Source organism: Photinus pyralis, unplaced genomic scaffold (assembly GCF_008802855.1).
Source record: "Photinus pyralis isolate 1611_PpyrPB1 unplaced genomic scaffold, Ppyr1.3 Ppyr1.4_LG7, whole genome shotgun sequence".
Classification (NCBI taxonomy): Eukaryota; Metazoa; Arthropoda; class Insecta; order Coleoptera; family Lampyridae; genus Photinus; species Photinus pyralis.
This window is the reverse complement of record NW_022170738.1, coordinates 39,920,876-39,945,150: the sequence shown is the minus strand read 5'-3', so window position 1 is coordinate 39,945,150 and position 24,275 is coordinate 39,920,876. Positions and strand designations below refer to the sequence as shown.

Here is a 24,275-nt window from a genome sequence, read left to right as displayed (position 1 = left end):
TAAACCAGACATTTTCTATTAAGCAGGTACGCAGGGCTCCTGCTTTTTGGTAAAAACAAATTTAAAAGGATCTATTGAGGCTATTGAATCTCACGCGTAGGTATACCGCAACAAAGAGGTGAGATACGACGCGTAATAAAATTTAAAATACTTTTTTTGTCGCCCTACTAAAAGCGTGATAAATTATTACGCCCCATTTCGTTGCGCAGATATCGTTAGGGGAAAAAAAATAAAAAAGTGACAATTATTAGGCCGTTACGGAGCTTGCGGTGGATAATAAAAGAGCCAGCGCTACAAAATAACTACAAAAGTTTCTCCATTGATTTGCTAGAGGGAAACTTGCCTTCTTTAGTGGAATTTGCCTGACACACAATGCTAAAGCTATTCATTTTTGCAGGGCTCAGTGGCGACAGATTCCATTTCGATATAAATGGCGATGGACCGGCGAGATACAATATAATACATTTTAAACAAATTTCGTCAGGGAAGTATCGGTGGGTTCGTGTTGGCGAATATTGGGAAGGCGAACTTAGATTAAATATGTCAGGTAAGTTCTGCTTTAACTTTGAGATATTTGCTCTCTTTGTGCTTTTGTTGAATCGAAAAAACTGTCTGAAACCTGCAAAAACTGCAAGAAGTTACTGTTCGTAACAAGGCACACAGTCAAAGCCCTTGTGCCATAGCGTACAAAGTAAGTAAATAACAATTAACTGCTCTCGCCACAATAGAATTCAATTTAATTTTGTGGTAAAATACAAAGAAGAAAGCGATAAAATGAATTTTTACATCAAATTAAATTTAAACGAATACACGTGTATTAAAGATGAAGAACAGTTAACAGAACCCATAAAGTAATTGTACTAAAATGATTGTGGCTGCGTGTATACTTTTATTTTTCCATCACAGATAAAATCTACATTATAGGCAATGAAAATCAAATTCAAATTACGTTTACCTACCCGAAACCTTTATTATGCTTTGTTCCAATTTATCTTTAGGTTTATTCAACTGGTAATAATTGCTCGATAGAACAACAACGATTTCGGCAATTGGCTCTGCTTAAAAAAGTTCACCATATAAAAACAGCAATTGGATAAAATGTTTAATAATTTTTTGGTAGGTAGATTTTTGAGTAGGTAAGCATATATGAATTAAATAATTGAAAAATAATGGCAACGGTGTCGATTAATGTAAAGTATATGGAAATATCTAGGAATTTGAGAAAAAATGCCCGAAAGGAGAATGACAAACGGATTTCTCCGGAGTACATGTAAAGGTATATTTCCAAAAAAGATTTTCCTAAGTAACTTGAAACCAGGAATGTTTTTAAGTCATTGTGAAGTTAGAACTCCTGATTCCTAGAATTATGATCGAATTCCGATTGTGAAGTAGGCAAAGTGCGAGTGAGAAAATGAAACGGTAAAAAGCGTGAACAATGTGCCAATTGTATAAAGAAAGAAAACGTTATGGAATGAGATGTAAAAGAGGCAGGAACGAGATTAAAGAGATCGCGAAAAAAGGTCACCGGAAAAGTAAAGGAGATCAAAAGAAATAGGGATGCACAAACAGCGAGAAGGAGACGCACAAAAGAAAAGGGGGAAGTGCAATTAAACGAACAAGGCGTAGGCGTAGAGTAGGGCGTTTCGGCAAAGAGTGAAGAGCACGTAACAAAATCCTGAAGTATGCAAGAAGATGGCGCGCAACAGGGGTTCCTTAAGAGTCTTCTTTACCTAAGCGCAACTTTTTTACATTATAGTGTATAGATGATTATAGCTGCAAGAGATAAGATGAATTTCTTGCTTTGGCAACTCCTGTCTTGGTCCTTAGTTAGTTCCCACCGACACTGTGCAGCGGCGCCACTTGATACACTCAAATTGTTGATTTACCGCCCGCCAAGATACAGACTTTATTTACAAAAATTATGATTTCATTTTTTGGGGTCATGTTTAGAAGTAACTTATCTAAAAAACTGTCGGTTTACTTTTTCCATAAATCGTCTTGATCGAGAGTAAAAAAATAAAACAGATTAGCGCAATAATCGGTGCGAAACATCTAATCTTTAAACAATCGGTATTCAGTTGCTATAAACTTAAAAAAAAATAGTCCGAACATTTTGTAGATAAAGGTCTAAATTTATAAAATAGTTCTTAAAAAAAATTGTTTTTTGAAAAACAACTAGAGTTTTTATGGCGGGCGCACTTATGGAAATTTACATTGGGTGCAGTGGGTACAGAAGACTCTTAAAGATAAGTGAATAATGGCAAAGGAAACATGAAGAGAAAAGATGTGGAAAAACGAAGCAAGGAAAAGTGGAGGTAAACACTCCGAGGAATAAAGCGGAAGTGTAGAAGATACGCGAAAAACCGTAACGAGAAAAGGAACCAAACTTGATTGAAGAAGTAGTGAACACAACGAAAAAAAGGGATAAAGATATTAGGAAGGAGGGTCGTGAAGGAGGCGAAAAATCGAGGAAGAATCAGACTTAAAAAACAGAAAGAGAGGGGTGAATCATAAACCAGCTGTACAGAAAGGAAGATTGACGAAAAGAGACGGAGTTGTCAAGCAATCATACAGGGAAAAATCAAAATGTAAAAAACGTCTGAAGTAACAAGCTTGAATGTGAGAGGCATGAAAGAAGGAAAGCTAAGAGAGGAGGCAAAAGGAGTAATGGACAAGGGAGAAACCGTAATGAAATTTTATAGTAGGCGTGAGTAAGATAGAATCCACTACCATCAAGTAGAATTTTTCAATACAGATGTTAAGATGTTTTTTTGAAGATTTCTTAACACATTTCTAATATATCCAGGAAGATGATTTATTTTATTTATTTATTATTTATTTATTATTATTTCATGTTAGGGTGGAAAGCACTTAGAATTGTCAAAAAAGGTTATGAGCTTCTAGGGAAAAATTGATAAACATTCTAGTAACGTTTCCTGCAATCACTAAAAAGGTTTCCAAATATTTCTTAAAGTACTCCTAAAAAGAATCCTAAAAAATTTTAAAAATTGTAAAATTTAAATTTGTTAAATTTCGTAAGAAAGAAGATTGGGGCATACCTGCCCAAGGAATTTTCCACGAAGATTACTGAAGGATGTCTAATGAATTTGCTAGGAAGACCAATAATTTGAGAAACAAATTTCCTGGAAAGAGATTACTTAAATTAAAATCTTCGTATAGAGATATACTTCCATCAAGGTTTTGCAACAGGCTTTATATACAAAGGGGGTTGAACTTCTCTTTGATATAAATTCGTCGCCACGATTTTCTGTGAATTACCTTAATTTATAATATAATAATATAATAATATTTTATTATCCAAACAAGTAAATATACTCAATAACAGGACAAATATTCCAAAAAATTATAAAATCAAAAGTACATGCGAGTAGTTTAGTAATTAATTAAAAAAAAACACTTCAAGATATTAATAAGGAAAATAAATTATAACTCTAATGATTGCAACAACCGACCCAAACCTTCATGAAAAACGTCTACTGGCACGGATAAGTCATTAAATAATGAGCAGATTAAATGCACTGGAGATCTCTTAATAATACAATATAAGTAGCGATCTTTTATGCACAATTTACGTTAAAGACTTTCTACCTTTAAACGAGAAACTGATTTTTTCAATTTTAAAAAGGTTTTAAAAAATGGCTTTAAATTTTCCTAACGGTTTGTATCTCTAAGAAATCACAGATCCAAATCTTTCTTTCACTAATTTTGTAAACACTTTAATCAAACATAAATTATGACAATTTTATAACATAATACATTTTTTATTATACCTGAATCACAATCTCCGTTTTAAACACTCAAATGCGTGCGAAAAAGGGTCTTTAAAACACACGTGCTTTAAAGTTGCTAAGTAACGATACTTCAAGTATGACTTTTGAAACTGTCATCTGGATGAAATAAAAAATCCTCTTAGGTCGCTTTCTGTAAATGCAGAACATTTCTTTGGCTTTTGTACCTATCCTTTGGTTGAAGCTTTCACAAACGCGCGTAATTTAGGTATGCTTCCAAATCTGTTCCACTTTTTAATCGCAGCATTGCTTTAAAGTTTTGAATGAATGCACCAAAATATAGAAGATTTAAATACCTTTGACATTTCCTTCATATATGCCAGCATTATGGATGCATTTAAGAATGTATGCGTAAGTAACTTCCTATTCATCCATGGAAACAACTTTTCATATTCTTTATAATAGGCTTTACTGGAGTTGGATTTTACACCTACCAACGTTTGATTAGATTTTACAACAATTGATTTAATGGACGGTGTATTATCTTTTTCAACGGAAATCGTTTAATTCACAAAGACGATGGTTTTTATAGGCAAACGTCAAGTGACGTTTCCATGGCAATCGTGAAATTACGAACACCCAGCCCACTTAATTAGACATGTATTCGAGTATAACGTCAATATGACTTCATTGTATTTCCTATTTTTAAATTATACTGCAGGTATAATAAAAAATACTATAAGATACACGTGTATAATTGGTCTTTAAAGCACTTGCAACGTTAAAGGCACTCCGCTTTGCGTCGTGCCCTTAAACTCGTTGCGCGTGCTTTAAAGACTTGATTATACACTTGTATCTTAATATACTATTTTTATCACTGTACTTCGTAAACAGTATGATCCCGTAGGTAAGGATTTATTATTGTGTTAATAGTAAGGTCGGAACGCCTCCTTAATCCTTAATCTCCTTAATAGGAGAAAATAAATCCTGAAGCTACAGAATGGAACCTTCCGATGGGAAAAAATCTTCTAGCGAAACCAAAAGTTGTAGGGTGTAGTTTTTTTAGAACAGTTAATCCTTATGTTCATGGACTGCAAGCAATTAAGAATCGGGAACGTTTGTCATTAACGGGATTTAGAAATGGGAGTTGACAGAAAAAGAGACATTTCTTTACTAAACCAGAGACCCGTAGAGCACACAACGAAAGTACCTACTTCAAAATGCAGCATGGCAAGCAACACCAGATCTAATTGATACCAATATAACACAAAAATACCCAAAAACTGTTAAACAGAAGTTATCAGAAAAAAGAAAAGCTCCCAAAGGTTACAAATCCTTTGGACAAAGATGCAAAAACCTCAAGAATATGTTACAGCATCTGAAAAATCAAACTATTCGAAGGTATCTAACCGAACTATGGAAAGCCACACGAAAAATAAAACGGGCCCAACAACATATTCCACCTCCACGAATAAGCAACGGAACTTGTTTGCAAAAATGGACGAACAAAAGGCCACAGCGTTTGGGGAAAATCTTACATCAGTACTTCAACCCTTTTCTGCCACAATAACAGCAGATAAAGAAGAAAACATGATCAAAGAGCTACAGCTTCCTCATCAGATCTTCCTGATAATTATTTATTTATTTAATTATCGTATGGGTAGCACTCCCGAGCTTTCAGATGGCATCAACAGCCGCCTTACCTAACGACAGTCATGGTATAAGCATGGTAGCCCGGAGATGATCTGTAACACTAAAAACTGGCAAGTTGTGGCATTCGAACTCACCACCTGTGAAGTTAGAGCCCTAGTCTTAAACCGCTATGCCAAACTGACTACGTGTCTCTCCCAATAAGAATAATTAAAGCTCACGAGGTATAAAACTAAGTCCAAAAAAAGGTTCGGGATATGACCTTATCACCGGCAAAGTCCTGAACGAACTATCCCAAAAAAGCATCACAGTAATAGCGCAAATCTATAATTCCATCCTCAGAATCAACTACTTCAATTGCTACTGAAAATAATGATTTCGAAATGCGATTGGCCCTTCGCTCTGAGATGATAGTTGGCCTACGCCTATCACCCCCACTACTCGTTTTTTTATCTAGCGAGTTGTTACATCAAGACGACCACACTTAAAACAGTGCTTTCTGAGCGGTCTATGACAACATCGAGCAAAGTGGCCATGCTTCAGACAATCCCAGCAATTAACCTTACACCTTACACAGATTTTCTTGGACAAATTTCGGTTGACAATCGGCAGGCAAAAACTGTTTACACACAAGTTGCGATTGATCTGGCCTTACCCTCAAATAAATCTAATGCAGAATCGAAAAGCTCACACTCAGACATACGTCCTGGTTTACGAAGCTCATCCATTCGTTTGAGAAAAGACATAACTGATATACCTTTGGGTCCCCATTTTTTCCACAATCAATGTCGGTGTTAAACCATATTCCTATTTTGACTATTTTGTTTTAAAATTGAATTTTATATTTTTTACATGTTATGGGATTTGATACTCCAAAAGGCAAAAAATATTTTTCTACCAATATATATAAAAAAATACATCGTTTTTGAAGGCTTCTAGCAAGGTTTCGAGAATAATGCTTAAAATATTTCGAAAAGTTTCTAAGGTTCCCACATTAGTTCCCAAGAAGATATTTGTCACAATTTTCAAAGTAAGCTTCATGGGAAAGTAGGAGGTTTCTGAGAAGGTCATTAAACGTAATTCTAGGAAGATTCTTAGGCAAGAAAGAAGGTAACATTTAGAAGAGGAATTTTTCTAAAAGAACTTGAAGGAGAAATAAGATTCTACAAATTTTTAGGATCTAGAGAAAGGGGTTTGCGAAAGCGATTCTAACACCACCGAATTGAAGCAGTAGCTCCCATACAAAAAAATACTTGGGTAACTAATTGTGTGGAAATGCTTATGGGTTTAGCAGTGGCAGCACAACATTCCATTTCAGTTACTGCCTACTAAAAGTGAACAACGCACCCTCACAGCATGTTAACCTTACCACTGCTTCGTTTAACAATTCAGCATTCTCGTAATTGCTAATTTAAAATTCCCATTTCTTTAGTGTCCCCAATGTAGGAGGCCTGTACCTTCTACAAAGTGTGCTCTGAACCCATAAAGCTCCTATGTAACTTTAATTTCAATTTTACCAACTTTTCCGAAAGCGCTCATCCTTCCGTTTTCCACGACCAATCATAGACATGTAAGAAAGCGTAGTTATAAAACTATCGTTTTCTATGCAAAAAGGGTTATATAAAGTTTCCGTTTGATACAAAACGACAATAAAATGCGAAGTAAATATTTAATAAGAAACAAAGAACGGCAGCTTCATTTTGAAATTGAAACTTTAGACAATAACTACCTAGTATTAAAGCTGCTCTTTGTTCCATTTAATCATTTTGCTGTTAGTAACTGGCGCGATGTCGGCATCAATTTAGGAAAAATTATTCTCGAACTTGCGGTTTGCGTTATTGAAGTTTCGAAATTTCAATAACTTCACGTTTGAGGGGTGGTATTTTCTTACCTATCACCATTATAGGGGCGAAATATGTGACTCCCTCTGCACTTGCTCTACTTTGTATAAAATGTGGTGCAATTTATTATGGTATCCGCGTGCACTGGAAATGGGTTTAGTATGCCCCCCTGGCCGATCTCATTTACTGTCTAAAAAAGTAGGTTTATTTGACAAGACATGCATATCTCAAGGGGAAAATTCACACGAAAAACAACACCCAAGAGAAGTGTCTTAGTAGTCACACCACGACTCAGGCTCTACAGGTTGATTGACAGCACATGAAAACTCAAGCTCCATACGACACCACTTAAAACCGAGACGCTCTGTTTAGTTTTCGTGTGTGATGGACTAACATTAAAAATGTAAGCAATTCCCTTTTCGCGTTTCCCAAATTTCTCGAATTTGTAAATAAATTAGAGCGGACTAAGTTGCTGATTAATGAGCCTCCCGAACTTTCGAAAACAAAACTTATTCTTCTTTCGCTTTTCTGTTTCAGAAATTCAGTTCAAACTAGGCCAACCGAAACCGCCAGAATCGGTTTGCAGTTTACCGTGTGATCTCGGCCAAGCAAAAAAGTACGTCGAGGGGGAAAGCTGCTGTTGGCACTGTTTCAACTGCACTCAATATCAGGTTTGTATGTTACGCGAAGTTGGGAACTTTCATTTAGTTTTCGGCGGAAGTTGAGTGCTTTATTGAATGAATCAAGTTGTTACCCTGTTCTTTTTTATTAAGTCGAATGGTGTAAGTGATATGTCTGATGGAGGGATAACGTTGTTGGCGAGGATATGTTCATTTAAGTAGCCATGTAACCGATCCTATACCTTTCAGTTAAAATACAAGACGTGTTGTCAGCCCTCCAGGAAATCCTGTTCCGAATTCAATTTCTGTCAATCGAAAATGTATTTCGTACAAATGTGTGTATATTACGCTGGGATCGATGAAACTGTGTTATTGTTATCAAAATATTTTTTTCCTTCTGTCACATAATGTTAGAAATAGAAAGCCTTTTTCACCTCAGCACTCGGCAGAAATGCTGTTCTTAATTAATGTGTGCAGCATAAGATGTTAATTCGCAACTCAATAAGAAAAAGCCAATTTAGAAATCTTTAAGAGTTGAACAAAATTGACAATTAACCACTATTTTATTTGTCGACCGCCTGCGTGCGGAGCTTTCTAAGCTTTTCTTTCTTACCGGAATTTTGTATTAAGTTCGTTCCGTTGTGTTTTGGAATAAATGTTTGCCACTGTCAATCAATTAATTGTGTGTTTATTCGAAACCATTGTGCGTTTTCATTTCATATTTTTCTTTTCTTGCTTAATGAAAATTTTTGTAGCTAACTCTTTGGAATTTTCGGAATTAGATTGGAGTCTTTCAAATTGAGAAATTTTAAGTCACTATGAGGGCTTTTCTTATAGCAAATGCCGGATATGTACGAGGAGAGCTTATAAAATTCTGAGTTACAATTTTGATTTTTTTTTTTAGCTAGCAGGATAGGTGTTTTGTGGGTGGCGTAGTGAACGCATGCCATTGCAAACAGCATTATACATGACAAGAAAATAGGAAGACAAAACTGAAAAGTGTAGTTGAAAGAACTGAAGGAAACTGTGTGGGATATTTTACTATAAAATACGTAACAATGAAATAGTAAAATGTGGCCATAGCTGTATAATATTGCCGAGTATATGACGTCCCCGACTTTAACTCACTCGCAGTCGCGAATGAGGGTTGTTTTCTGTTCCAAATGCTTTCTGAACGGGGGCTAGACTGGGATAGAATAAAGTGAATTTAAATCAGAAAACAGAGAAGCGAGTTATACCATAAACAATTGCATAAGATAAGACTTTAATTAATTCTGTTTCAAATAAGGGCTGTTTTCCCTTTCAAATGCTTTCTAAAGCTCATTAGGTGGAATATTGCACTGAGGGAGGTTAGAAATCTTTCAATTTAAAGCAGAAAACTGGCAAGCGGGAGTTATAAAATATAAATAATAATTGGAAAGATTGCCGAGTTTAGATCGCCCTCTACCTTAATTCAATCTCAGTCGCAAATACACACTGTTTTCTGTTTAAAAAGCTTTCTAAAGAATAGTAGGTGGTATATTATGTTCAGGGAGGATAGAAATTTTCTCAACTTGTAGCAGGTAACCGACACACGGGAGTTATTATACGTAAATAATTGCATAAGATTGCCCACTTTCTCGACTTTCAATCCTTCTCAGTAGAAAATAAAATTGTTTTACCCTGAGTATTGTACTGAGGGAGGATAGACATTTTTTAATTGAAAGTAGAAAACAGACTAGCGGGAGTTATTCTTAAATAATTGAATAAGATTACCGCTTTAGCGCGCCTTCGACTTTCATTCACTTTCAGTCGCGAATAAAGGCTGTTTCTGTTTTAAAAGCTTTCTAAGGTTCTATGTGCCATATTATGCTCAGGGAGGGTATAAATTCCATGAATTTCAAACAGAGAACAGGCAAACGGGAGTTATACTTAATTGATTACCGAGTTTACGGCGTCCTCGAGTTTATTTCATTGTCGGTTGCGAATAAGGGCTTGAACCCTAATGGTAGATAATTGCAGTGTAAGAGCAAATTTCTTTGAAAACTACCCAGCCTTAGTACAGTGAGGTAGTTTACTTTTTATTTGTCAACATAATAATCATTTGAAGAAACAAATACAAAAAACAAAAGCTGCATCCCTTACGCAATGATCGCCTCTTAATAGCGAATCTCCCTATATTTGAGTACTATCGGGAATTGCGTTTTAATATGCAGCCCCTAGATATAGTCAATCGCAGAAGCAAAGAATATTTGACGTAACACATGCGCTGCAACCCTAAAACAGGTGAGAGTAAGTTTTCTTTGATAAACCACCCAATTTTCGTACAAATAGGGTTTTTACATTAGATTTGATATTATAGGGTTGGGTGTGCAGCCTTTAAGCATCATCAATCGGAAAAACGGTTTGCATCCTTTACTGGTTGTCACCCCCGAAGAGCGAATATAGTTAAGTACTGTCCGAGATTGCACTTTAATGTGAAATTATAACGTTATTTGTGCAACCCCTAAAGGTAATCAATTAGAGAAACAAAAAAATGATTCTTAGAAAACTTGAAATAGGCTTTCCTATAATCCTATTTCTTGGGGTTAAAACCATTTTTTTCTTGTCCTTTACTTAGCTCCCCTACCGGATTTCTTTATGATAGAATAAATAGATAAATCCTTCTCAATAGGTCTTAAGGTAAACACAACACAACACCTTTCTTGAATTTGACGTTTGCCTTCGGATCTTTAACGACCTAGATTTTTTCGTACAATGTAAAACGGTTTCTACTTATCAGATGTCGGTTGGATTGAGAATTGTTTGTTGCTTTTGAAGACTCCGGGAAAAATTCTGAAGATAACGAATCGTTGGGGTTGTTTTAATGTTATTACTGACCAGGAATTTTCTATACTTGGTTTTAACTAGCACAACATCTTGTAAATATAGTCAAAATTTGACTGGTAATCCTACTGATTTATTACACAAAGGGAAAGTTTCGTTTTCGTGAATGAATGTAGTGTTGTGAATAGATCTCTGAGTCTGGATGTAGTAAATACTGTCGTCAAGTAACGATTAATTTGTAACTAGGGTTGTATAATGTTGTAGGGGGGAGTCGCTTGGTTCCTATAGGTAAATGATATATTCTTTCAGATTCGTCACCCAACGGACCCAACACAATGCGTCGGTTGTCCACTGGGCGCAGTACCAGACCCTCTCCACGTACGCTGTCTAGACATTCCCGAAGAATATCTGCGTCCCAAAAGTGGATGGGCCATTGGGGCTATGGCACTCAGTTCAACCGGTATACTAATCACCACGTTCGTCGTATGTGTATTTATTCGATACAATGACACGCCAATTGTACGAGCATCCGGAAGAGAGCTGAGCTACGTTCTTCTGGCGGGTATTTTGATGTGTTATTGCGTAACATTTGCTCTGGTGTTTCGGCCAACCGATATCGTGTGCGGTATTCAAAGGTGAGTTCGACGCTAGAGCTTCTATGCCAACTAATGCCCACTATTTGTAGGTTTGGAGCCGGATTTTGTTTTACTGTTGTATACGCCGCTTTACTAACGAAAACCAATCGCATATCACGAATATTTAACGCTGGAAAACATTCCGCTAAAAGACCTAGCCTGATATCTCCAAGGTCTCAGATTATTATTTGTTCGGGACTCATAGCTGTTCAGGTAGGTGTAAATTAATAAATTTTCACGTGATCTTTCCACTAAAATTGCGTGCGAACATGACTTTCTGATGAAAACATGCAATCAAGTTAGATATTTATTTGATAACATGCATTAATTTCGTAAAGGAAATATAAATGCAATGAATTTTGGACCATTGGTTACTCTTATTCCCGAATCCGACTTGGGTATTCCCAGTTCCTATAAATAGACTTTCGAACCGAAGAAACGCTCGCTTTTCTGATTCCGAAGAGAAAGGTGACTTAGGAAATAGCAAAGTACCCATGTCATACCATTGTGGGAGAAATGGTGGCCCCTTCCATCATAAATATACTACAATGTGAGACCAGAACCAGATCTATATGTACAATACTCCAAAAATTGACAATTTTTAACAAAAAATTGAAATTTTAAGATTCGGTCAATTTTTGACCCCGATATCGAAAAAAAAACTCATTTTACGAGAAAAATCACGGGAGAGATGTATTTTAGCTTCAATTTAGGCACAAAGCGACATCTTTAGGCCATATAGTTTACTTACAAACATAAAAATCCAAAAACCTGGGAAAACTGCACTTTTCGCAAATTTCCTCTGTAGTTCTCACAATGATTTGAGGGTAGATTGAAAGGAAAAATCATGTACATCCACAAGAAATGCATATTTAAACTATGCATATTATATTTATAACGATATTTAAGTATTTAAAAAGTTGCGCAGTTTTTATGATACAGCACAGAGCTGGGCAGTATTTGATTTTGTAAATACTTTTTAGTATTCAAATCCTTTAAAGTATTGAAATACTTTGTAATTAAATACTTTTATGGAAGCAGTATTTGTATTTGTAACTCAAATACTTCACAAATATTTAGTATTCGAATACTTCGCAAGGTCTTTGAATACTTTGAGAAGTATTCGAATACTTCGCATAGTATTTGAATGCTTAACCTTCCTTTTTTACCAAAAATCGACTGCACCAAAATTTCTCGGGAAAACACTTTTTCTTATTAATTTCTTATTAATTTTAGTGCGTAGAATCCAAAACAATTCGTACTTTTTCGATCAGACTTCTCAATAAAAGGTTATAGACTAGAAACCAATGTCGAAAAAAAATTCAAAGGGCTGTAACTTTTGAATTAGTAGTCTAATCTTGGAACTGTTTGAATTTAGGTATGGATTCCACAGGCCACATTCTATAAGAAAAAATTTTTTCTGGGTCGATCTGAGACAATTTTTTTTCGGGCCTCAAAAAAAGGCATTATATAACCTTCCTTTTTTATAAAAAATCGACTGCAACAAAATTTCTCGGGAAAACACTTTTTCTTATTAATTTTGGTGCGTAGAATCCAAAACAATTCGTACTTTTTCGATTAGACCTCTCAATATAAAGTTATGGACAAAAAACAAATTTCAAAAAACAAAATTCAAAGGGCTGAAACTTCTAGTAGCCCAATCTTCAAACTGTTTTAAATTATGTATTCTACGGGCCAAATTCTATAAGAAAATGTTTTTTCCCGGTCGATCTCAGAAATTTTTTTTCCGGCCTTGTCTCTTACACTGCATACTTAAAATGGCTTGTGTAAACACTATATGTGTAAAACATCAATAAATATTATTATTGATTGCTATTATTGCTTATTCCATATCTGCAAAAACGTAGAGGCTGAGAGCCAGGATGGCTCCAGAGATTTTAGTGGAGTCATGGAGCGTAAAGCTAGTTTCGAATATTTGCTACTTATTAGGCATTTAATAATTGGTTAATCGTTAATAGCTATACACGGTGTCCATTTTTCGAGTGCCACTATGGGGATCTCGCTTACCTGAAGAGATAGAGAGTTGGTTAAATGGGGGCAAAGTTGCGAATTTTCGTGCTGAATAATAATCTGAAAAGAAATTAAAAATATCTTTAGTAGTTTTGAAAATATCGCAAAAAAACATTATTCAGACACTTTTTAATTTTTCGGGAAGAGTGCTTTGGAAAAACAAAACGTTCTTTTATCGTGAACAAAAGTATGACAGTTTGATCCATCTGTCTGGTTAGAGCGTTGGCAGGGAACTAGTTGAGGTGAGATTTTCATCTGAATATAATTGAACCTTCGTTTTGCAAGAAAATTATAATTCAAATTAGAACAAAATACTAAAGAAGAAATAATATTTTCGCAATAAATCTAGCACAAACTACTTGAAATAAGTCAACCTTCTGTTCACAACAAAAGAACGTTTTGTTTTTCCAAAGTACTCTTAGCAGAAAATTAAAATTGTAATTTTAGGAAAAATGTGTTACTGAACTACCATGTGTGATATACCGTTGTAAAGAGAAAAAAAGACGTAATCTCAAAATGTCAAAATCCAAAACGGCGCCCATAAAAAAAATTAAAGTTGCCACCTGTTTCTCCGTCATCTTAAAAGTTATTGAAAACGGGATGCCATATTCGAAATCTTCATTAAAAAGTGTCTGAATAATGTGTTAATTAGAAATGTCTGATTAGTTTACTGTATGAAAAAATTAAAAACGAAAATCAGAAATTTTCTTTTTGTTGCGATATTTTCAAAACTATTGAAGATATTTTTAATTTCTTTTCAGATTATTATTCAACACGAAAATTCGCAACTTTGCCCTCATTTAACCAAATGTCTATCTCTTAAGATAAGCGAGATCCCCATAGTGGCACTCGAAAAATGGACACCGTGTATGTATTAGTTGCTGTGCATATTTTTTCATATAGACAACATTTAAGCTAAGTTCCGTTTTACTTCAATCAAATCGAATTTACGATATTTTAAAAATTCAAAGTAGAGTGATAAGTTTTTCATGTTAACGTGACCCCAAGTGGACTTTCCGTTGATAGTAACTAATATTATTTTGTAAGTAAACAACAAATTTACTTATACAAAGTGAGAAATTAATAATTTGTGCAGCTATGCTGCCAGCCGGGAACGGCTATAATGGACAACAATATTCTTATAACCATGTTCAGCCCTATTATGCAAACAATTCACCAGTGAATAGTTCTCAAAGCAACTTTCCAGGTACTTTACAAAACCCTGCGTTCCCAAATCAAACCATTCTCCAACAGCCAACCAACCTACAATATCGAATTCCGCAATATCAAACTACTTCACACATGCAGTATCAGCAACAAACTCTGATACCTTCCCAGGTACAAATACCGCAATGTGCATATCAACTGCCAAATCACGAACAACAAGAGGAACCTAATATTGCAGACGAAAGCGACAGTGATGAAAGCCTTACCAATGATAACAACAACGGCTGGCAGCTAATGAAAGGTCATAAACGTAAGCGACTTAAACAAACAAATACTCTGACCTTATCGCAAGATCAACAACGACCTTTAACGCTAACAAATAAATATTCCCTATTAGCACAAGAACCTCCAAATATTCCACCAGCATCAAATACACAAGCATCAGAAACTTCAATAGGAAATAAACCGCCACCCATTTTTGTACAAGGCGTGATCAAGTATGATCAAATGATACAAAGTCTAACCGCAGTAGCAGAAATCGAACAATATACAACTAAGAGCCTAACTAATAATGTAGTTAAGATAAATGCAAAAACTCCCGAGACATACAGAAATCTAATAAAATACATGAACGAACAAAAGATTATATATCATTCCTATCAAATGAAAGAAGATCGCCCCTATAAGGTGGTTTTGAAACATGTCCATCATTCCACTTCAACCGACGAAATAATAACTGCTCTCAACAATGTAGGGCACAAAGTGCGCAATATTATAAACATAAAATGCAAACGATCACAAGAACCACTTCCAATATTCTTCATTGACCTTGAACCGGCCGAGAACAATAAAGAGATTTTTAACGTTCGTTCGCTAGAAAACCTGGTTGTCAGTTTTGAACCCCCAAGGAAAAACACAGAAATAGTTCAATGCACACGATGTCAAAATTACGGACATACTCGAACATATTGTAATAGACCTTATGCATGCGTAAAATGTGGGGGACCCCACAATACTATGACTTGTGCTAAAACCAGGGATACTAAAGCCACATGCGCACTATGCGAGGGAGATCACCCGGCCAACTACAAGGGATGCTTAGTATATCAAGAACTTCAAAAAAAATACCAACCAAATAATCAATTAACAACTCGAAGACCCTTTCCAATTCAACTAACAGAACGAAATTTTCCAAACCTGAACCGACAAGAACCTACTCAACAACTCCCTAATCAACCCCATCCATCTAATCCAAGTTACGCCCATATTGCCTCAAACCAACCCTACCCAAACCAAGACTTGACACTTCAAAAATTCCTTGATGAATTCAAGAACCTATTTAACCAGCTTCTTCAACAAAATAGTATAATCCTGAACATGTTAAGCACCGTCATAACCAAATTAACTCACTAATGGCTAACTTTCTTCGAATAGCATTATGGAATGCCAATGGTTTGCAATATAAACACCTTGAAACTGGCAATTTCCTCAAACTTAACAATATAGACATTCTTCTTATCTCAGAAAGCCATTTCACGAACAGATCGTACATAAAAATACCCTACTATTCTGTGTACCACACCGAACACCCTGATGGCACTGCGCATGGCGGTTCAGCTATAATTATTCGAAATTCTATTATTCACTCGGAACTACCAGATTACAAAACAGAATTCTTACAAGCCACGACAATCCAAGTTGAAAAGCTCACAACTCCATTACTAATTTCAGCCATTTACTGTCCTCCGAGACACAAATTGACTCACCAAATGTTGCAGCCATTTTTTGACACGCTAGGCCAAAAATTTATAGCAGGTGGAGACTTTAACGCCAAGCATACCCATTGGGGATCCCGCTTAACTACAACAAAAGGCAGAGAATTTCTTAAACTTATTACCGATAACAATTATAAATTTCTATCTACTGGGAGCCCTACCTATTGGCCATCGGATCCAGGAAAAGTTCCAGATCTTTTAGACTTTTTCATCACCAAAGGGCTTTCCGCTAATTACATGGATGCTACTTCAAATTACGATCTTACGTCTGATCATTCTCCGATTATAGCCACAATTAGCACAAGTATCATCTATAAAACACCCAGCCCATCGATCAGTAACAGGAAGACGGATTGGGATACCTTCAAAGTGCACATCGAGAAACACCTCGACTGTAATTTAAGCCTGAAAACCACACAAGACCTAGAATATGCTACAAACCACTTCATAACTACGATACAGAATGCGGGCTGGACCGCTACACCCCAGCCAAAAAACATTAAAATTCATAGCCCCAATATTCCTAACGAAATCATGGAAATTGTAAAGGAGAAAAGAAAAGCAAGGGCACAATGGCACCGCACACACAGTGTTGAAGATAAGAGGAAATTCAATCAACTTAACAATAAACTCCGAAACAAATTACAAGCTGTTCGGAACGAGACATTCCAAGCATACTTGAAATCACTAACTATCACCGACAATACAATATGGAAAGCCACTAAAGGCATAAAAAAACCAAACACACATATTCCTCCAATACGCGATCAAGGAACTTCATGGTTGAGGTCCGACAAAGAAAAAGCAGAAGCATTTGCACATTACCTAGAAGGCGTCTTCCAACCAAACTCTAATGAAATAGACGAGGAAGTTGAAGAAGAACTACAATCTCCACTCCAGCTGTCACCGCCAATATGTAAAATTAACCCTCGGGAAATTGTACAGGAGATAAAATTGTTAAAAGACAAAAAAGCTCCAGGCCACGACCTGATAACGGCAATAGTTCTCAAACAGTTACCTGACCACGGAATTCGTTTCCTACAAATACTCTTTAACAGAATCCTTAGTCTCTCCTATTGGCCGCTGCAATTAAAATTTGCGCAGATAATCCTTATCCCTAAATCTGGAAAACCTGCCAATGAAATCACTTCCTATCGTCCTATAAGCCTCCTGCCGCTGGTGTCAAAGTTGCTTGAGAAATTAATCTTACGACGTATTAATGAAAATCTGTTGCAAGAGACATGGCTGCCTAACCACCAATTTGGATTTAGACAGCAGCACTCAACTATTCAACAATGCCACCGTTTAACGAATATAATTCAAACTGCTTTTCAAAATAAAAACTTTTGTACTGCTGTCTTCCTGGATGTACGACAGGCCTTTGACAGAGTGTGGCATAGAGGATTACTTTACAAACTTAAGAAAACGCTTCCCCACGAGTATTACTTACTAATAAGTTCATATCTTACTCATAGAACATTTCAAGTTAAGCATGGCAAGGAAATATCCCAAATCAAAGACATCAATGCAAGTGTGCCCCAAGGTAGTGTACTGGGGCCTATACTATACCTCCTATACACCTACGACCTACCTACAACAGAACAAACGAAAATTGGCACATTTGCTGACGATACAGCGATACTTACATGTAATGAAGACCCGTTAGCAGCATCAGCTTCTTTACAGTCCCATCTTAAACGAAATAGAACAATGGCTAATTAAGTGGAGAATCAAAGTGAATGAAAGTAAATCGACACACATTACATTTACGACCAGACACGAAATCTGCCCAGCTGTCACTCTCCATAATATACCCATTCCTCAGTCCAAGGAAGTCAAATACTTGGGACTCCATCTAGACAGCAGGTTGACGTGGAAAACTCACATTATCAAAAAACGCAAAGAAATGGACCTAAAGTTGAGAAAGCTATATTGGCTCATCGGACGGAAGTCGTCGTTAATACTAGCCAACAAAATACTGATATACAAGTGTATAATTCGGCCCATTTGGACCTACGGTTGTCAGTTATGGGGCTGTGCAAGTCGATCTAACACTGATATTATTCAACGCTTCCAATCAAAAACTCTCCGTATTATCACAGCCGCTCCTTGGTATGTGTCCAACCAAACTCTTCACTCGGACCTAAACATTCCCTACGTGACTGAGATAATCAATCAATATGCTGCGAAGCATCAAACAACATTGGAACTTCACCCCAACGAGCTCGTGACACCCCTCGCAGAAGATCCTCCGCCCAGACGCCTTAAGAAGAAATGGCCAAAAGACCTCGTAGATAAATAGCGGACTGACTCCACTGGGAGTCCCTCTACTCACGCCTGATAATGACAGACAATAAGCTCATAGAATGTAATATTATTCTGATTGCTTATGGAATTTAATCAATAAAAAAAAAAAAAAAAAATTTTTTTCATACGCACTATTAACAGTTCTAATTGTACTCATTGTTTCGCACGCATATACAGGGTGATTCCTATAGTACCTGCCACCGTTTGGGAGCGTATAGGGGGTGCCTAGGGGAGTATTTTGATATAGGACACTTGGGGTCGGAAATCTAAAATAAGGGCGCCAGAACCAAATTTATCTTCTGGAATTTCACGCCTGTATGTAGGCAACCCAACCGACCGACGTTTCGCGCGGAGCGATGCAGAGCGAGTTAGCGCGAGGAAGCGACATGGGAGGGAAGGAGGGAAAACGACAGTCAAAAGCAATAACGTTTACAAGTGTTCAACGTGGCCACCGTTGTTCTCAATGCACTTCCTACATCTAGCCAACTATTATTATACTATTGCCATAGTGTTTATTCACTTGATACGCGTCGTTGCAGACGGGATTTCGTGGGTTTAAACAAAATTCTGATCAAGTGTCAGCCACACATCGCCGCCTGAGATCGCTCCGTGTGCACCGCCGGCCGGTTGGGTTGCCTACCTACAGGCGCGAAATTCCAGAAGGTAAATTTGGCTCTGGCACCCTTATTTTAGATTTCCGACCCCAAGTGTCCTATATCAAAATACTCCCCTACGCACCACCTACACGCTCCCAAACGGTGGCAGGTACTATAGGAATCACCCTGTATAATAGAGGCTAAAGTTTCACCGTTAATTAAGTATGCTACTTTTATATACGTATATACATGCCTACCCTTCGAAGATGTTTGTAAAATCGTTCCATACTAAAAAAATCAAATTGCGAGTAACTTTAGTGCAAAGGTCATATAACGGAGTCTTTATGTGTACAAAGGCAAATAATTTATGGCATAAATATTATTATGAATAAGTAAAACAACACCTGACATTTAAAATATATGGATTTTTACAATATGCGATCTGTTTGTCTGTACTAGAAGAATCTTTGGGTAAAATTTTAAATCTCTATAAATATATAGGAAAGTTGGTAGGTATTACGCTGAAAATTATTTCCGATCGTCAATGACACAAGAACGGTTGACAAATCTGGCAATTATAGCAATAGAACAGAATTTAGGGAACGATATTAGTTTAAAGGAAGGGGTTCAAGCTTGGGTTCGAGCTAGTGTTAAAGCAAGGAAAGCGAAATTTTTTTCTGCACGCTTTTTGGGGCACCCTGCATACTTACAAAATACGCACAATCCAAAAGCAAAATGGACGGGTCCGAGCATATTTACGAACACGCCTCCATTTCATTTTTATTGAATTTATCTGTTATTAAATCACAACCCTTACCAATTTTCTGACTATGTATTTTATCAATTATAATTAGTCAATGCAACATACCTAAAGAAAAAAAGGGGCCCCAAAAATCTCATTCCTATTAGGGCATTAATCCGGCTCTGAACCACCTTATAAAAGAAGCTGGCCAATTTCATATAAAAATGGCATTAATTTCAAAAATATAATTTATTTGAAATTATATAGAGAGTGGTTCAAATTCGTGTCTCAACATTGGGATTGAGAAATACAGTGTAGGTTAAAATGGGAGCAAAGTTGTCCCTTTTTGTGAACTGCAGGTTCTCGATTAGGAAATCGTTCCCGATACAGACGCACTGCTTGCCCACGGGTTTTATTGTACTCGAAGTACACTTGCAACATATCAATTAATTGATTAAAATGCATTAACAAAAATTAAGCGTAATGACAGCTATATTAAACGAATGTCCTCGTGGCTAGGTATGCTATAACATTTTGACAAATTAGCTTCTTTAATTTTAATTAATATAATTAATATAGGTACGACCAATCAATTTCAAATTCTAACCAATCAGATGATTTTTTGCCTAATTAAAAGCTAGGTAGGTTTTTATCAGCGATAAAAATGCGCGTAGGAATTGCGTAAAATATATAGTGGTTGTAAAATTTACTGTTTTTTATTAAACTCCCTAAAATACACTCGATCTTGGTTATAAATCACGATAATTTTATTTTTCATATGACAAGCTAAAGCTGTCGCGATTTTATCACATTTTTGATCTCTAGTTTTTTTCGTTGCAACAAAACTTTCGTGTAAAAATAAAATTATCCGATTAAAAAACGAGCTCTTGTGTATTTACTCCCGAAAAATTCCAATCAAAAGTACTTTTGCATGAATCATTGAACTTAGGGGGACAAATTCTATCGAATTCAATTCAGAAAATATAAGTACGTATGCCATTTAAAATACTTAAGTAACCCTCCCGAATATATTAGCTAAAAACATATTTATGATGGTCTTTTTGTAGTAGATACTTTTGCACTCATTAAATACCGGGTGATTCATTAGAAGTGATGAAGTATTTGTAGATTATAAATAAGTAAACGATTTACTGAAACTGAAAGCATGATGATACACCACTGCAATTAAATAAATGATCTTCAATTAGTACCAACTTCATAATTTTTTTGATTTGCGGAAAATTCAAATTGTCCTCACTTCTAATGAATCACCCGGTATTGTTTTTGTTGCATTAAATTCGGCCCAAAACTGTATAGGCGCTACAGCTTTTGCGGTGTTTTTTAAATTACGCCCTGTATAATTTGATTACGTATATAAAAAAAATAGGAGAAAATTCAGGCTACCTTGAAAGGGGGAGCATTTCGTTGGGGAACTAACTGATTTTTGGGAGAAGGCATGAGTTAGCTGCAAAGTGCATGTTGTACTTATATGTATGGGTACCGCATCATCCAGAGGTTTACAAATTTTGTTATAAGTACATTTTTGCGTGCTAATAAATTAAAATGATTGAGTACATTCCCGAACTTTATCTTCAGGCTAGAATTCTTTGTGGTATTTAATGAGACCTATCGTGCGATTGTGATAAAACGACATTAGATAATAAATAAGTCGTACATTCGGTAAGAAGTGCACGTGCACTGGAAGATAACGATAATTAACGCTCGCAGGCAAGAATTTTTCACTACCTCAAAAATATAGAAAACACTGCGTATTTTTCCTGCAAAAAATGACGAAAATTTAATGTTGCTGTACTATACGGAAAATTATTTAATGCAGTTTCACTACAAAAACACGGAAAAATGGAAATAGTTTTCTGGGTAGTCATATTCTGTGCGGAAAATAGCAACAAAGCAAGTTTTAGTAGTTACAATAGCTATTTGTGTATTACTATTAAGAGCGCAAAATGATATATTGTCGATTGAAAGAGACAGTTGACGCGCGACGAAGGAGCGCGGCAATCTCTTGAAATCGACAATCAATTTGCGCTCGAATTACACACAAGGTTTTTTCTACAATCGAGCAGTTCACATATTTCCAAAAATTAAATTTTTCACTCAAATCATTTTAATCTTATGTCCAAATGAAAGATGTCATTTACTCGTTGTCATTGGATACTCTGAGCAATGCATATTTGATTTATAGTTAATAATTGGGAGAGCGAGCGTTTTTTCTATTTTGTCGCTTATAAGCGACAAAGTGACATTCCTTGAAAAAGATGACGTTTGCGTTGTCAAATACGAGCGCAAATGCCTACTTTGGATATCGATTGTAGAAAAAACAACATCTGTCCATAATCAATTTTGCCGAAACACGTGCGAGCGACGCCGACGCCTATCAAGGCCAATTGACACCTGTGCACGATACCAAAACTTAGATTGTCGACAATATGAACGATAGAATAAAATTAGCAATGTTTTAAGTTTATATTTAAAGATTGTAGGTATTTACGGTTTTTTTCTGAATCAAATCTGGAGCTAAAGTAGACCAGAAATGTTCATGAAACGCGGGTCTGTATGAAAGCATCTAATTTTATACCCAAAAAGCAAAAAAGCCACTAACCTGTTGACGTTGTCCTGGTGCTCTTCTCTCGGGGGGCCCTGTATTCAATCACCAAAACTACACCGAAAGTCTTTATATGGATTTACACGAAAATAACTAGAATTTTAAACGGCCGAAATTGTACGCGTGGCCTTTTAGCGATTACTCAAATTTGGACTACCCAAATAGTTCGCTGCGCATGACTTTATGCGCAAATACGTGTCTTGTTGCGCGAAAAATGTTGAAAATCAGGAAATTTACGGGAAACGCTTTATGCAGAGACAATCTTTTTCTAAAAGTACCAATTTAAATTTAAGTTATCCCTATTCCTTTTAATAATATGACGAACTATCCCTGTTAACCACTTTGTCGCCTTTGGTGCAACTCCCCTTGACAAAGAAGAGGAAGAAGCAGTCAACAACAGGTCCAACCTAGGGCCGATTTTTGGAATTTTGAAGTTGTATCTGTCGCTTCGAATCCTGTATATCCCTAATTCGTAAGGTACCGGAGTAATATAGAACAACCTAAGACCTTCTCCGTGGGCCTCTACAAAGCATTACGCGGGTCACTCTGTAATTGGGCGAAAGCCTGTTGAGGACCCAGAACAAGAGGGAGAATAAAAATCTTATTTGTAATTTACCCAATACAACCTTTCACGGACTTTTTGTAGTCTTACTCAAACCCAAGTGGTCTCCAAATGAGCAAGTGACGAAGGATCTTCGATATCCTTTTTTTTGGCAGTAACTATTTGCATTTAAATAGTCGTTTTCAACTGTGATTTTAAAAACAAACATCTTGTATTTTCAACGAGTCCCACTGAGCCCAATAAGCTTTTACAGTGGGGCTAAAACTTTGCCGCTTTTTCCCAGGAGGGCCTTATAGCAGATCGAGGTCGCTGTCTTGAACCTTCCGAAGTGCCGCGACTCAAATGGTAAGTAGTAGGTACGCGGGGAATTATTACTGCGAATCGACGTTTGCCCCTTCGCATCGATCCTCTCTACGTTTGCAGAGCCAGTATTCTTACGCAAATCCTTTAAAGTATCCAAATACTTTGTAATTAAATACTTTATGGAAGCAGTATTGTATTTGTAACTCAAATAGGTACCAAATATGTTAGTATTCGAATACTTCGCATAGTATTTGAATACTTAACCTTCCTTTTTTTTTACCAAAAATCGACTACTCCAAAATTTCTCGGGAAACACTTTTTCTTATTAATTTTGGTCCGTAGAATCCAAAACAATTCGTACTTTTTCGATCAGACTTCTCAATCAAAAGTTATAGACTAGAAACCAATTTCGAAAGAAAATTCAAAGGGTTGTAACTTTTGAACTAGTAGCCCAATCTTGGAACTGTTTGAAATTATGGATTCTACAGGCCACTTTCTATAAGAAAAATTTTTTCTTCTACAACTGTCAAAAAAAACTGTCATTTTCTGACGGATTTCGAAACGCGAAGTACTAGATTTTTAATCGGTTAATTAATAAGCAAGGTTGCTCTTGACAACGTGCGCGAAATCGTCAACAGTGAAAAAAAGTATTTCGCGCACGGGACAAAGTTGAACTTAAACAGCAATTTAATTAACAATCGGTTCAGTTGTAGAAAAAAATATTGTATATAACGCTAGCGCGAAATTATTTCGCGCATTTGACTGATATTTTAACTCGGCTTCGCCTCGTCAAAATACCTTCAGTCTCAATGCGCGAAATTGAACTTCGCGCTCTTGTTATATAAATAACTATTTCCTACAACTGAACC

General features: G+C 36.2%; 1 protein-coding gene across 1 annotated transcript in view; it reads left to right on the top strand.

The window, feature by feature from the left end:
• Positions 1-24,275, top strand: part of LOC116176699 (metabotropic glutamate receptor 4-like) — a 53,425-nt gene that overhangs the window by 25,937 nt on the left and 3,213 nt on the right. Inside the window, exons 4-7 of the mRNA XM_031495440.1 lie at positions 398-547; positions 7,778-7,911; positions 10,975-11,300; positions 11,351-11,513. Coding sequence (XP_031351300.1) covers positions 398-547; positions 7,778-7,911; positions 10,975-11,300; positions 11,351-11,513 — 773 coding nt within the window. The remainder of the gene's footprint in view (positions 1-397; positions 548-7,777; positions 7,912-10,974; positions 11,301-11,350; positions 11,514-24,275) is intronic.